This window comes from Microtus oregoni, unplaced genomic scaffold (assembly GCF_018167655.1).
Source record: "Microtus oregoni isolate MIOR12 unplaced genomic scaffold, Mior012 000029F_ref0000214, whole genome shotgun sequence".
NCBI lineage: Eukaryota > Metazoa > Chordata > Mammalia > Rodentia > Cricetidae > Microtus > Microtus oregoni.
In genome coordinates this window covers 8,004,016-8,019,217 of record NW_024543088.1, presented here as the reverse complement: position 1 = coordinate 8,019,217, position 15,202 = coordinate 8,004,016, and the positions used below count along the sequence as shown (strand labels likewise).

At 36.7% G+C, this 15,202-nt stretch overlaps 1 protein-coding gene across 1 annotated transcript in view; it reads right to left on the bottom strand.

Moving 5' to 3' along the window:
* LOC121464659 (zinc finger protein 208-like) overlaps positions 1–13,269 on the bottom strand; it is a 241,534-nt gene extending 228,265 nt beyond the window's left edge. Inside the window, 5 exon segments of the mRNA XM_041677684.1 lie at positions 5,156–5,238; positions 5,241–5,988; positions 6,632–6,714; positions 12,500–12,637; positions 13,089–13,269. Coding sequence (XP_041533618.1) covers positions 5,156–5,238; positions 5,241–5,988; positions 6,632–6,714; positions 12,500–12,637; positions 13,089–13,269 — 1,233 coding nt within the window.
* Positions 13,270–15,202: the final 1,933 nt, after the last annotated feature.

Below are 15,202 nucleotides of genomic sequence, written 5' to 3'. Positions count from 1 at the left end.
ACTACCCCTCCCACCCATACCCACCTGCTCTGTCTCTAAAAGCCTCACCAAATTCCTCTCCTTCCCGTCCCTCCTGGCCTGCTCGGTCTCCAGAAACCTCACCAAATTCCTCTCCCTCCCATCCTTCCCCAACTGCTCAGTCTCCCAAAGCCTTGTCAAGTTCCCCTTCCTCTCCAGTGCCTGGCTGTGGCAGCTGCCCTGCCTTGGCACCCTCCTTTACCCCTCCTCTCACATGTTCACGTGCTGCTACGGAATCTAATCCCAACCAAGCCAAGCCTGCCACTGTCCTGCTGTTGCAAGAGGTTGCCGGCGTAGATGGAGACTGGTCAGGGTATATGTTCTGTTTTTTTCTATCAGAATTCTTCCATATAGAAAAGTTACTGGGTTCCTATACATCTAATCCTACCACTTTCATAAAACAATTCCAATACCTTACTCAATCTTATAATCTTACTTTCCATGACATCTTTATGATTCCATCAATAACCTACTTCCTGAGGAGCACAGGTGAGTTTGGGAGCAGGCCAGACAACATGCAGATGAGGTTCACCAGACTCTTGCCTCCCACCTTCCTGGGGGCAGAGGCAGTCCCAGAGCAGGAGCCGCACTTGAACTATAACAGTCCAGGTGGGATTTTGGCCAGAGACCGATTTTTGACTTGTCTCCTGGCAGGCCTTCGTAAGGCTGCCCTCAAGCCAGTAAATTATGCTAAACTCTCAGAGATTATTCAGGATACGAAGGAGAATGCTCCTGCATTTTTGGAACGCCTTACAAAGGCTCTGTTACAGTGCACTAACCTAGATCCAGAAACTCTCCCTTCTCCTCTTTTTCCTATATACAACTTCTCAGTATACCTCCAATGTCATGCTTAAATGTCCAAATAACCACTCAGCTGCTGTTACAGGAATCGTCATCAGACATAGAGCCAACAGTCCAAGGACGGTCAAAATCCAGGTGTTAAGCAAAACCTTAACAAGTTCCTTAACATAACAGGTTCACCCCTGACTGCAGCAGTGTCTCCCAGATGTTGAGGTAATGCCATAATACACTCTATTATCCTAATCATATACAGTTAATATATCCAAACTTTATTTCTTTCTGAGACATTTTTAAGCTCCAGGGATCCAGATTGACACACTTGAATGGACCAGACTCGTATAATTTAATTTTTTATCATTCCTCGTCTTGGGGATCCCTGAACCCCCATCCATCATTTAATTCTTTCTCTGTCATTCCTGGTCTCGGGAACCCTTAAGCCCCCCCATCTTAAACCTCCCCTTTATTAATCCCCTTTGTTAACCAAAAATCATAAGCTAACAAAAAAAAAAACAAAAATCATAAGCTAGATAGTTCAGGAACCAGAGGTAAAAACCAAACAAATTGGGTGCTTGTGAATGACATTCTACCACACTGAATATACTCATAGATCAAAGCGTTGCTCAACCATCAGCAGAGCAGAATCCTCTGGCAACAGGTGGGGAGAAAAAATAGAGAAACATACAGTCAGACAATATGCAGAGATTGAGAGTCCTTGGAACACCACTGAATTGAAGGTCTCCACGAAGTACCTCCCCTCAGGACTAACAGAACCATGTGAAAGAGGAGGAAGCTTCAATGTTTGTGAGGGAGATTGGTCTGTAATTCTCTTTCTTGGTTGAATCTTTGTGTAGTTTTGGTACCAGGGTAACTGTAGCCTCAATAAAAGAGTATGGCAATGTTCATCCTGCTTCTATTATGTGGAATAACATGAGGAGTATAGGCAATGCCTCTTCTTTGGAGTACTGGTAGAATTCTGCACCGAAACCATCTGGCCCTGGGATCTTTTGCTTGGGAGACCAATCTCCTTTGTGAACATTGATACAAAAATAAACAATAAAACACTGGCAGGAAATTGGATGGATCTAGAAAACATCATTTTGAGTGAGGTAATCCAGATACAAAAAGACAAGCATCACATGTACTCCCTCATAAATGGTTTATTAACTATAAAGCAAAGAAAACCAGCCCAAAATTACAATTCCAGAGAACCTAGACAACAATGAGGACACTAAGAGAGACATACATAGATCCAATCTAAGTAGAAAAAGCCAAGATCTCATTAGTAAATTGGGAGCATGGGGATTTTGGAAGAGGGTTGAAGGGGAAGGGAGAGGTAGGGAGGGGAGCTAAGAAAACTGTAGAGCTCAATAAAATTCAATAAAAAACAATCCTGTACAATAAAAGAACTTCTGGAGGCATCACAATCCCGGACTTCAAACTCTACTACAGAGCTACAGTACTTAAAACAGCCTGGTATTGGCATAAGAACAGACAGAAGGACCAATAGAACTGAATCGAAGACTCGGATATTAATCCACAAATCTTCGAACACCTGTTTTTTGATAAAGAAGCAAAAAGTATCAAAGGGAAATAAGAAAGCATATTTAACAAATGGTGCTGGCATAACTGGATATCAACATGCAGAAGAATGAAAATAGACCCATGTCTATCACCAGGCACAAAATTCAAGTCCAAATGTATCAAAGACCTCAATATAAAGTCTAAAGCCAGCCACACTGAACCTTTTAGAAGAGAAAGTGGGAAGTACACTTGAATGCATTGGCACAGGAGACCACTTCCTAAATATAACCCCAGCAGCACAGACACTGAGAGAAACAATTAATAAATGGGACCTCCTGAAACTGAAAAACTTCTGTAAAGCAAAGCACATGGTCAACAAGACAAAATGACAGCCTACAGAATAGTTATTTTTTAAAAATAGTTCAAATTAAAAACTTAAAACTTGTTACAAAGTCATATTACAGCTATAAAGAAAGCATATGAATCTTGTGACCAGTGAAAGAAACATTTGGAATCATGAAAAAGGGGCTGGTGAACATGAACAAATATAACAGTGACTTTTCTAGGTATTTAATAATATTAGTGAATAAAGTGGACAATTTTGTACTAGAGAGAAGTTTGTAAAAAAACTCACGTAATGAGAATCTCTTTTTATTTTTCTCTATTTTATAGGTTTTGTTATTGAGACCCTAATGTAATTTTGTGGGAATTTCTGCAAACACCAGGGTTGGAAGAATAACAATTCATGTGGCACAAGAAGGAAAGCCTAATCAACTAGACTCAGAAGCTTGTGTTGGTTCAAACTTCTAGAATTTGACCCTGGGTTGTCTCAAGATTCAAGGTACAGTGGGGACAGTATTCAGCACATCCTTTCGCTGGATTGGGTCCTATAGTTAGGTCCTGACACCCAACAACACTAATCATGTCTTACCAATTCAATGCAAATATTTGTTTCAGGAGACACAAAATTACACCCAAGAACATGCCATGGAACACAATGCACTTGAGTAAGTGGAACTCTCCCCTTTTCTTCCTGGAGATTCTCTCACTGTTCCCTGAGGCCTTAATCATTATGTATGATTTTGATTGTATTTTAACATTTTAAATAATAAGTATGTTCAGTGTTATTACTGGGGGCTTGGTATGGCCTGGTCTTACAGAGAAGATAAAGATAATATGGGTGGGGTATATCCACCAGCAGCCCCTGATGTCAGAGCAGAAAACGGAGTATACATATTTTCATCAAATTCACGAATCTGTGGGTTTAACATTCCTGGTTTCCTCAGTGCTACCTGTGAGCACATGAACCTTTGTACTCCCTACAAATTACAGCATTTTTTTACATTCAATTTCCTACCTCCAACTCTCCTATATATCAAATATCTCTGTTCTCATTCAAGTTCTGTCCTTTTTTCATGTATTGTTATTTTATGCATACTTTTATATATACATATATTCCTAAGTACAAGGAGACCAGTCCATGGAATGTCCCTATTCTGTATGTTCTCAGGGCTGTCCATTGGTTACAGGACAACCAGTTTACGTGTTCCTCTCTGGGGAAGGCCACCTCTCCCACTTCCTGCTTTTCTTAATGACTAGAGTTCTTTGTTTGATGCTGTTGCCTTGTAGCTTTTCCTTGGCCAGTTTGGCATGCCCATTGGTAACCCCCAACTACCTTATGCTGATTTGAACCTTAATTTTTACAAAGTTTAAAGCAATCTATGTTGTGTGTCATTCACTGTTTTACCAGATCCCAAGTAATAACAGGGAGACTTCTTATTATGAATGCTGGGCCTTCACTTAGGCTTGTTTCCAATAAGGTCTAATCAATTAACCCATATTTTATTCTACCTGCTGCCACATAAAACAAGTTCTGCTTCCTCCCTGTCAACAAGCAACTCATGTTCATGCCTCAATTTCTGATGCCACTTTTCTCTCTATCTTGTGCCTACATATTGTCCATTCATCTTCCTGCTACACAAATCACAGAAATCCATCTTCACACAAAGTAGACATATCCTACAACAAATCTGCTTCTATTTTATGACATGTTTTCTTTGTTGTTGTCATCCATTTAGCAAATCTCATTAAGGATACCCTGCCATTAGAGAATAGGCTATCAGAACAAAAATGTGATAAAAATTTGCCCAAGTGTTTAATTTATTTTTTATTGCAAAGATACAGAATGAAAAGCCTTAAAGTTGAAATCAAGCTTATATTTAGTAAAATATCCAAAACAATTGAAGGAAAATAATGTTTATAAAGATATAATCTCATTACATAAGCAACCATATGCCAAGAAATTAAATATGTATTAAAATCTGAAATAGTTTGAATTTGCTGGTTCTTAAACACATTATCTTAAAATACAGTCAAGAAAAGTTATTGCTTAATTTATTCCTACTAGACATATTTATTTATTCATACTAGCCGATGATTTAATAGTATGTTCACATCAATCATGCATAAATTCAGTTTATAACAAAAGTTTGATGAAAATAAAGATCAAATGTAGATACAATGTTTCTAAATTTATAAAAACTGTATGACTGTATAAGCAGTGACTAAGCTTTGAAAATTAATCAAAGGATATGAGTCTGTGTAATAACTTGGTCAACGTGTGAAAATCAGTATAGTGAATTACTGTGAGGTATACTAAGAAATTTTATGAAATGTACCTAATACATGAGTTTTGTGATGCTTTCTAAGAGTTGATTTTGTGTTAAAAGACTAATCACATTTTTTACATTTGTAAAGGTTTGTCACCACTATGGAGTCTGTGGTGAGTGTGAAAAGCTGATATCTGGGTAAAGGCCTTGCCACATTCTTGACATCTGTAAGGTTTCTCACTAGTATGGGTTCTGTGATGATTATGAAGAGTTGACACCTAGGTAAAGAATTGCCACATTCTTAACATCTGTAAGGTTTCTCACCAGTATGGATTCTGTGATGTCTCTGAAGATGTGAGACCTGGGTAAAGGACTTTCCACATGTTTGACATCTATAAGGTCTCTCACCAGTATGGGTTCTGTGATGAATGTGAAGAGATGAGGTCCAGGTAAAGGACTTTCCACATTCTTGACATCTGTAAGGTTTCTCACCAGTATGGATTCTGTGATGTCTCTGAAGATGTGAGACCTGGGTAAAGGACTTGCCACATGTTTGACATCTGTAAGGCTTCTCACCAGTATGGATTCTGTGATGATTATGAAGATTTGAGACCCGGGTAAAGGACTTTCCACATTCTTGACATCTGTAAGGTTTCTCACCAGAATGGATTCTGTGATGTCTCTGAAGATGTGAGACCTGGGTAAAGGACTTTCCACATGCTTGACATCTGTAAGGTTTCTCACCAGTATGTATTCTCTGGTGATCTTGTAGATTTGCATGCCGAGTAAATGACTTGCCACATGCCTGACATCTGTAAGGTTTCTCACCAGGATTGATTCTCTGGTGATCTTGAAGATTTGCATGATGGGTATATGACTTGCCCCAATCTTTACATTTGTATGCTTTTTGTTTGGGATTAATTCTCTTACGCCTAGTGACACATGAAGATTTTTTGAAGTACTTTCCATATTCCATATAGTTATTTTGTCTCTCTTCATTTTGATTCCTCATATAATGCTTCCATTCTTTCTGGTCATGCTGGAAAAAGATGTGTGTGTCATAATTAAAAAAATATTCTCACAATTATCATGTATATATTGGCTTGAAGGAAAAATAGCCTGCTATTATGCATCAAATAATGAGTAAAGACATAAGGTGATTTGATGTTTTGGGAATTTATTTCTTCAAGATGAAGATTTTGGAAATTATTCTTTCTAGAGTGCCTAGGAAAGGCTTTAATAATTTATTAAGTCTGTAAGAATTTTCACAACTCAAAATGCTATGATATCTTTTAGTCTCATATGATTGAGAAACACCTTCTCATGTTTATTTCAGTCGAATAACTTGTCACAAAAATGAATTTATTAGTTGAGGGGACTCTAAAGAATGTTTAATAGAATATGGGTCATTCAGCTTCAGGTTTTTTCTAAATTCATTATGAAATAAAAATATATTTTAAAAGTTCATTTGTATTCTTTTTACTAAAGAAACTGATATGAAAATGTAAATGAGCTAATGTGAAATCTCTCAAGATAAGGTATAGATTACTGATCTTATTTGGCAGGACTACCCAGAGTGGCTGTTGAATATAGATTATTTGAATCATGACATAATCCATTCTATTTTCTCTTTTCCCCAAATTTAACATCCTTAAATACAAGGTTTTTAAGGTACTACTTACAGATATTCCTGATACCAACTTCTTGACAGAATCTTGTCTATTCTCCTTTGAAAATACATCTTGTGTTTGATGAGAATAAAATACTAGATAAAATAAAAATATATAATTATCTGAATTAGTCCATTTAGGTAAAATGTTTCCAGATATATAAGTCACACAATTTTATAAATATGCAGACCCATATGCAAGGTGGCATATTACAAAAAATAAAGCAATTAATTTATTCTAATGAAACAATCTTCTAGAAGCAAATAGATAGAAGATCTTTTATAACATATATTAAATAAATTATAAAATGGGAGGATTGAAGTTATGTTACCTTAGACATATCAATTATAATTTTTAGAATAATAAATAAGGCTATGGTGGGTTGTGTGAAATGGCCCCATATAATCAGACAAATGGATATATTGCCTGACGTAGGTGGATATTTATGTGTCAGATTAAGAAGTATCAGCTTTTTGGAACTGCTACTTTCTTGGAGTCTGGTTTTGAGAATTTTAAAAATTTCTACTGCCAACAGTGAGCTCTCTGCTTCCTGTTGTGGTTCTAGATGGGACCTCTTAATGTTGCTCCAGCCACTCACCAGCTGCTGCCTCTAATTCATCACCATGGAGCCCCTGTATATTGCTTTTATCATAGAGACTTTATTAAAGGTAATTTAAATGTAACTAATTCAAAGCCTATAACCCAACAACAAATCACATTCATGAAATTATATTAATTTTATGGATATAACTTATCTCTATAATCCATTGAAATGAACAAATTAAATAATATCAATAAAGAAGACAGAATATTAATTAATAAATAAAGAAGGGATTTCAGATAGGAAACAGTGATTAGTAACTGATCCACTGAGAATTATATATACCATGATGAAGGGATCCATAAAATCTCAGATATCAAGTAATATAACAAGGACTGATCATATCATCACAAATATATTTTCTCTTTTTCTTACACAGAAAATAGATGTTTTCATAAAACATATTCCAAATATGGCTTTTTATTCCTCAAATGCACTGAAATCCTCCCCATCTTCAGTGGTGGTGCATGTCTTTAAAACCAACATTTGTGTGGTAGAGGCAGGTGGACCTCTGTGAATTTGAGGTCAGCGTGGTTACAAGAGCAAGTTGATGGACATGCTCCAAAGCTACGGAAAATCACTGTCTCTAAAAACCAAAAGAAAAAGTATAAAATGATATAATCAAAATCAAAGAAATCCGGTAAGATAGCAGAAGGAAAGGTGACAAAGAAAAAGCACAGTGAGCATATGTCGAGAGATAGACACATTTGTACACACAAAAATGTACAAAATGAAACTCTAGAAGTTATAATAGACACAAAGATTCTATAGAGCAAAAATATAAAATGAAATGAATTCCCAAACTAAGCATTATGGGGAAAAAGAATATACAAATATTCTATTGAGTTGTGTGATGTTATCCATCAAGTGCTGTGTTTTGTGACATCCTATAGGAGTGACTCTTCTCCCCACTGATTCTCTCTTGGGAGAAAAGATATTTTTTCGTTGGGGAATTCTGGTCTGCTGGAAAAAGTATAGATAAAGTTAGGAATAAATGCTATCTTTTTGTCAAGGGTATTCTTGATTTTTTTAAAAAATAAGGTATCATGGGTGAGTGGATTTATGTCAGCATCTACAATTTGATTGTGTTGATCAAGTTTTTATTTTTCAGCAATACCATAATTGTAGAAAACATGAAGATTATTTAACTGTAATATAATTTCATATTGTCGATGGTAATATCCTCTATATTTATATTTTTATTTTTCATGATTGTTTCAGCTATGGTGAGTTTTTGGTTTATATGTATTCATGTGACGCTGGAGACTGTCTTTTCAAGATGTGTAAAGAATTGTGTTATAATTTAGGTAGATTTTTCACCAAATTAGAACATTACTTTTGATATGATGTCCATGTCCAGATTTATTTCATTAGTTGACCAATGCTTGAGCCAGGATCTTTTTCCATTTTTTGATATCTTCTTCAATTCATTTCTTTAATGCCTTAAAGTAGTAACAATGGCCTCTTACTTTTCTAGTTTTGAATCCCCCAAACTATTTTCTGAGGCTATAGTGAAAGACATCATTTTCGTGATTTCTATTTAGGTCTGTTTGCATTTGTATATAGGAGGACTACTGTCCTCTGTAGGATAAATTGGACAACTGGAACAGGAAACCGATCAATCATTGAGCACCATGACTCTAAACCTCAAGCCAGTGAAATTAGCAAATCCTGCATCTGAGACCTGGGCCAGGGAAAGAAACATATTTCTCCCCAAACCCAGGACTAAAGACATTTGCCCTGACTGTAAAACCAGAGTCAAAGAAACACATTGTTCCTAGAATCAGAGCCCGTGAAGGAAATATGCCCTGGTCCTCAGATTACAGTTGTAAGATTTGGCAACAATGAGCCAGTGAAGGAAACACAGTTTGACCATGAAATCAGAGCCATATCTGCCACCGAAACAATGAAAAAAAAATACCTGAACAGGGAAAGACTAACCAACCTCTTTTCTCCCGTGGAAAACTCCTCCTTCAAGAAGCCCTATACAAGCCTCTCTGCATGTTCACTTAAAGGCCACTATTTAAGTCTCCCTGGCAGAGTAGGCTACTCTGCTGGACTCCTCCTTCCCAAACAAGTCTCTGTCTCAAAAGAATCTTGGGTGAAGATCTTCGTTTGCCAGCACAGAATAGAAGAACATGGTTGGGAGGGACATCCCTTAAGGGACTGAGCTGAAAAACCATGCTGAGATGCTCCCTAAGGGGTGGGGGTGGGGCTAAGCAAGGTTGAGCAGAAAAAGTAAGGAGTTGGAGGAGTTGCTATATTTCTGAGTGTGCTTCTCCTTTAGAGGAGTGTGAGCAAATGAAGTAACATCTTAGGCTGGAGAAGAAGCAGATAGCTCTGCTAGGATGTTCCCTTAAGGGAACAGAGCAGAACTCAGCTGTATGGCCCTCCAGGAGAAGTACAGTATTGCTGTATCCTGTGGGGAGACCATGCCCAACTGCACCCCAGCTCGAGGTAGCCTGTCTTACTGCTAGTTAGGACACTTGTCCTCCAGGGCTGAGATATTGTATTGCAGGTCCAGCCTCCATAGCTGTCCTATTGTGACTCTGTTCCTCCATAGCTGTCCAGAGTTGTCTGCTTGTGGCTCTCTACGCCTCCAGAGCTATCCTTTTGCAGCCTGGCTTCTTAATAATCAGAATATCTCTGCAACTCCACAATTTTAGCACATTCCGCTACACCCACTGTTAATTATATTTTCACCCCTTAATTTTGATAAAAGTTCTTCTCGGATTTAGGAGTTTCCTGGTGGAGTTTGTAGAGTTTTTTTTATACCTAAATCATAGCATCTGCATGTAAAATTCCCTTGATTTCTTCCTTTTGCTTTTCATCATTTCTTGATATTCTTTATTTGTGATATCATTCTTCCTAAGATTTCAAGTATTGTATTGAATATATATGGAGAGAGTGAGTACCTTTGTGTTGTTTCTTTGTTTAATAACATTTTAATTTCTCTTCATTTAGCTTGATGTGGGCTACACACCTGCTGTCAAATGGTTCTTTTATTTGAAAGTATATCCCCTAAACCCCTAAACTCTCTAGAACTTTTATGAAGAAGGGGTATTAATTTAGTCATAGACTTTTCTGCATTGAATGCGGAATTGAATTTTCAGTTTGTATAAAAGGTAGATTATATTTACTAGTTTTTGTATATTGATCTATCCGTACATGTCCTGAAACAAAGCTTATGGTAGATGATATTTTTGACGTGTGCTTGGATCCAGTTTGCAAATATTTTATTGAGGACTTTTGCATATATGTTCGTAAGGAAATTGCCATATAGTTTGCTTACTTTTTGAGTGAATAAGTGACTTATTGATAGTTATCAAGAAAACTATCCTCATGAAAGGAATGTCTCAGTGTTCTGCTGCTTTTATTTTGTAGAATAATTTGAGGAGTATTCATGCTAATTAGAGAAGAATTATAAAAGGATGGAAATTACCACCTACTCCCATTATTCTGCTGCTTCGCTATAGTATTAAAATTATTCCTGATGTCTTATTGGTATAAGCCTTTATTCCCAAAGCTTCTTACAGAATTTGGCAGCTAAAAGGTGATATACAAGTGGTCATGGCGTAAATAATAAAGAAATACTGAATTGTATTTATTTGTTTATACCAAATATGTTCCATGGAATGTTTAGAGCTCATTCAGAACAGAGGGATAACACATGGTAAGGACAGGAAGTCATGAATGAGTATAAGAAAATAGTACTTTCTATACACCATGACAGTTGCCCATATGAAGTCAAGGAACTAGGATAGCATGTATCAGACCTGAGCAAATTCAAGCCAGAATAAAATCCTAGGAAGAAAGAGTGACTAGACTTGGAGACCCACACCTTGCTGAGAATTTCTTATAATATTAAAGATGTATGGAAAAAGGGCATAAAATTTATTTTAAGAATGTGCAGCTCCTGATAGTTCAACCATATTGTAAGATATGATCAACAACCAAGATTATGGGAATTACAGATTGAACTCTGTGAGTGTAAATACAGAAGAGAAAAAAAAATCAAAGATATCTGGAGCTAGCAGAACACGGGAAGTGTTGGAGTGTTGAATATGATCAAAGGACTTTGTGAAGTATAAAAAATAATAAAAGTATTAAAAATGAAATAATATATAGATGCACAAACCTGTTTTTCCAAACAATCTCAAATATAGATAGTTAACATAAAGATAAACCAGAGAATACACAAACTCTATGTGGATATTAACATATCAAAAATTTTGATATTCAGAGATCTGTAGCCAATATTAAAATAGAGAAATAAAAGCATGACCCTAAACCATTCTTAACATATAATGAACAATATGCAGGAATAGATAAAAATAACTTTTAAATTTTTTCTGTAAATCTAAGGAAAATAGGGAACTCTACAATCTTACAAAATTGAGTACAATATAAAATTTATATTTTCCAATTTTATGTGATACTACAGAATAGTGAAAACCATGTAATACTGTCATGAGTGCAGGAAACAAAGACCTAGTTTTGGTTATAGTCAAGCTATCTTAGTTCACAAGTTAAGTAAGCTATTTACCATAAGCTCTGTAGGGCTAGTTCCAGGCCCAGTAAATAACCCAGTATCTTTTTATCTCTCCTTGTGAGTTAAGAATGTCTACAGACCTGCAGGTCCTGGGCCCCAGAAATAATTAGCATTCCCCCTGTTAGTTAACATTTACAGACCCACAGTAGTTTCTTATCTCTTCCTGTCAGCTAGGGATGCCTCCAGACCTGACATTCCAGTTAGAACAATTGCATAGCAGCCTATCTACTTCCCTAACCTTTTGCTATATAATGCTCCTGCGAAAAAAATAAAATTTGGCAGCTTGATCAGAGTACAGACTTGCTGTCCATTTTCTCGTGTCTCTTGTCCCTCCATTTCTATCCTCCACATTCTGGGATCCTGATTTGTGTCCTGCTGGTCCGGACACATGAGAACAAGCTAACAGACGTGAAAAAGCAGACACAAATAATTTTTCAAGCTCTGTGCAAGTTTTTAATGCTAATTTTCATTTCAATATTGTTTATGATCTGGTGGCAATTAAAGATATGGCAACATATAATCTTCATCTTTTACCATAACTGAAATTAGCTATTCAAACTGAGTTTTTAGGTCAGTTCGTATGATTAAGACTTATGACATAATTTGGGATAATTATTCAATGTGAATTCTTATAACATTTCAGGTAAAGATTTCCTCTTTGCCTTCAGGGCAGAATTCCTCCATGTCCTAGATTTCCCATATGTGCTAATCTTTCATTGTAACTTACCTTGTTCATTGTCTTCTGTCCCTCCTATTTTCATATTCCAGGGCCCTTTGTTTTGTTCAAGAGAGCTGATCAGGTCTGGTTTTGGCACCAAAAGACCTGCGTGTTGGAAGAAATACATGAGCATATCCTTAGATAAGACTAAAACACAAAGGTTTCTAAAAACCACCAAACTGACTATACAAGAGGGTTTATGAGATTCCAAATACAAATTCCTCATTGCCATTTCCTAATATTTTAAAATTTTCAAAATCATTTTTGTTATTATTGCATAGTTGAGTTCCTATATATATGACAATTGAGTCTCAATTCAACTATGTGATGAATCTTTAAGTTACAAATAAATATGTAATCTATAATGGGCCTGAGAAGTAAGTGGTATTATAAAAGTTTGAATGATGAATATCATCCCCAGAAGTTAGGAATATATAGACAAGGTAAAGTTTTACAAAACATTGTATTCTACCTGATGAACTTCAAGATTCTGATTAAATTGTCATGTGAATGTCAGGCAGAAAATTCATTAATAGACATAAAATGTACTTATAGGAACCATTATGATAAAGAAGGAGTCAATAAAGAAAAGTCTCACCCACAGAGACCATATTACTGTAGTTCTCCAACATGACATCCCTATACAATGCCCTCTGTGCAAAGCTGAGGCTGTTCCACTCATCTGGAGAGAAGTAGATTGCCACATCCTGGAATGTCAAGTTTTCCTGTAATGAAAGAAACAGTTTATCAAGTGCCCAGGTACAAAGTTCTTTACTCATACTCGGATATAAGAATTCATTACAAAACTTGATGTACTCTTGATTAGCATTATTCTAAAAGGCACTATCTAAAAACAACGACTTACTAAATATCTTTATGCTGGAAATAAAACAGATCAAGCAATGTAGGACAAACTTAAGCCATAGATCCAGAGGCTTAAATGGCATATGCGATTCGGAGTCAGATTATCTTCATGTAACATTCCAGACAATGTCAGTGTGAATTGCCAAGTTACGGGCCTCTATTGTATGGCAAATTGTTGTTGTAGAAACCACCGGCTGAAGAACCATGAGCTGTAAAGTTGCAATCATATATGGATACACTGCTGTCAAATGAAAATGTGTCAAAAGGAAAATGGGAAGCAAGAGGCAAGATTGTGATATGAAAGAAAAGAGCAGAGATTTTTACTGCAAATGACAACAGTGGGGAAGACCGTGGAAGGGCTGACACCTGTGTTTGGTGAGCTGGAAAGAGACTGACTTCTAAAACCTCAACAAGTACTGGGGATACTGTGGGCAGATATCTAAAAGACAAGTGAAGGTGCGAGATTGTGTAGCTGATCCATGACTTAGATCAGCTGACACAAAGCTGAATCTCCCCTGAAGCTATAGGGTTCCATCTCTGCTTCAAGAACACAAGATGAGTATGAAGCCAAATTACAATAAGTTATTCAACAAAATTTACTTTGGAGCAAATAAAAACACCAACAAAATGTTGATTAAACAATTCTGTGAAGAGGGGTCTTAAAAATCTGGTTTTCTAGTTTAGAGCTAATAATATAAACTGCACCTTACCTTTTCTCAAATTTTTTTCTACATGAATTTTCATGGGGAAGATAGGAGGAAAGGACAAACCACCAAGGATGTGCCCTTGTTGACAGTGTAATTATATTATTCATTGTATTTTTCCTTGTTGTCTTTCTCCTATTCTAATTCTTTAACATATTCACTCTCATGTAATAAAAACTTTATGAACCATTTATTTCATTTAGAACTATATATACCCTTTTTCTTCTCTCTCCCAAGCCTACCTACATTTATCCAACACTGTGGTCCATTTAAAGGTCTTTCATGTTTGAATCTGTCCTATTGTGTATCTATAATTTTTACTGTCCAGGAGCAGTTCTTAAAATGCTAAGCCTTCTTACAAACTTAAGCTGCATCATTAGTAGGGTATATATAGTACTTTCTCCTTGTTCTGCACAGCCCAGCATGGTAGAGCTGTTTGCTGCCTCTGAGAGCCATGGTCACAGTCCCATTCTCAGACACACAGCCAGTCCATAACAATCTTAAGCAAGCTGCAGCATTCTGCTCACAAACCCAACTCAAATGCTCTGTAGCTGTACCTCCTGCCGGAAAGAGTCAGAGTTTGCACTGGCAGCCCAGCCCAGAAAGCCTGCATTTCAAAATGGCACCGCTTTTTTTCCTACTCCCACTGAATCAGGAAAACCTTTCATAAAGGAGCTACTGCAAGCCACCAGCAGAAAAAATACAGCTAAACTTTTTTTTTTGTTTGTGTTTAGTGTTCCTTTCCAAGACCTCTCAGGTCTTAAGTGGATTTTAGTTGGCCACATGGGCACTAATTTGTAGGAGGAGGCCCCTTGTTTGTCCCAGACACCCATAACCGAAATAACCACACAAAATGTATGTTAAGTAAATCACTGCCTAGTCCATTAGCTCTAGCTTCTTATTTGATAACTCTTATATTAATTTAACCCATTTCTATTAATCTGTGTATCACCATGGGTCAGTGGTTTACTGGCAAAGTTTTGGGCATGTCTGACTCTGGCAGTAGCTGTATGGCTTCTCTCTGACTCCACCCTCTTTCCCCAAGCACACAGCCTAACTTTTACTGCCTAGTTCTGTTCTGCCCTTGCCATAGGCTCAAAGCAGTTCTTTATTAATTAATGGTAATCACAGCACAAGGAGGGGA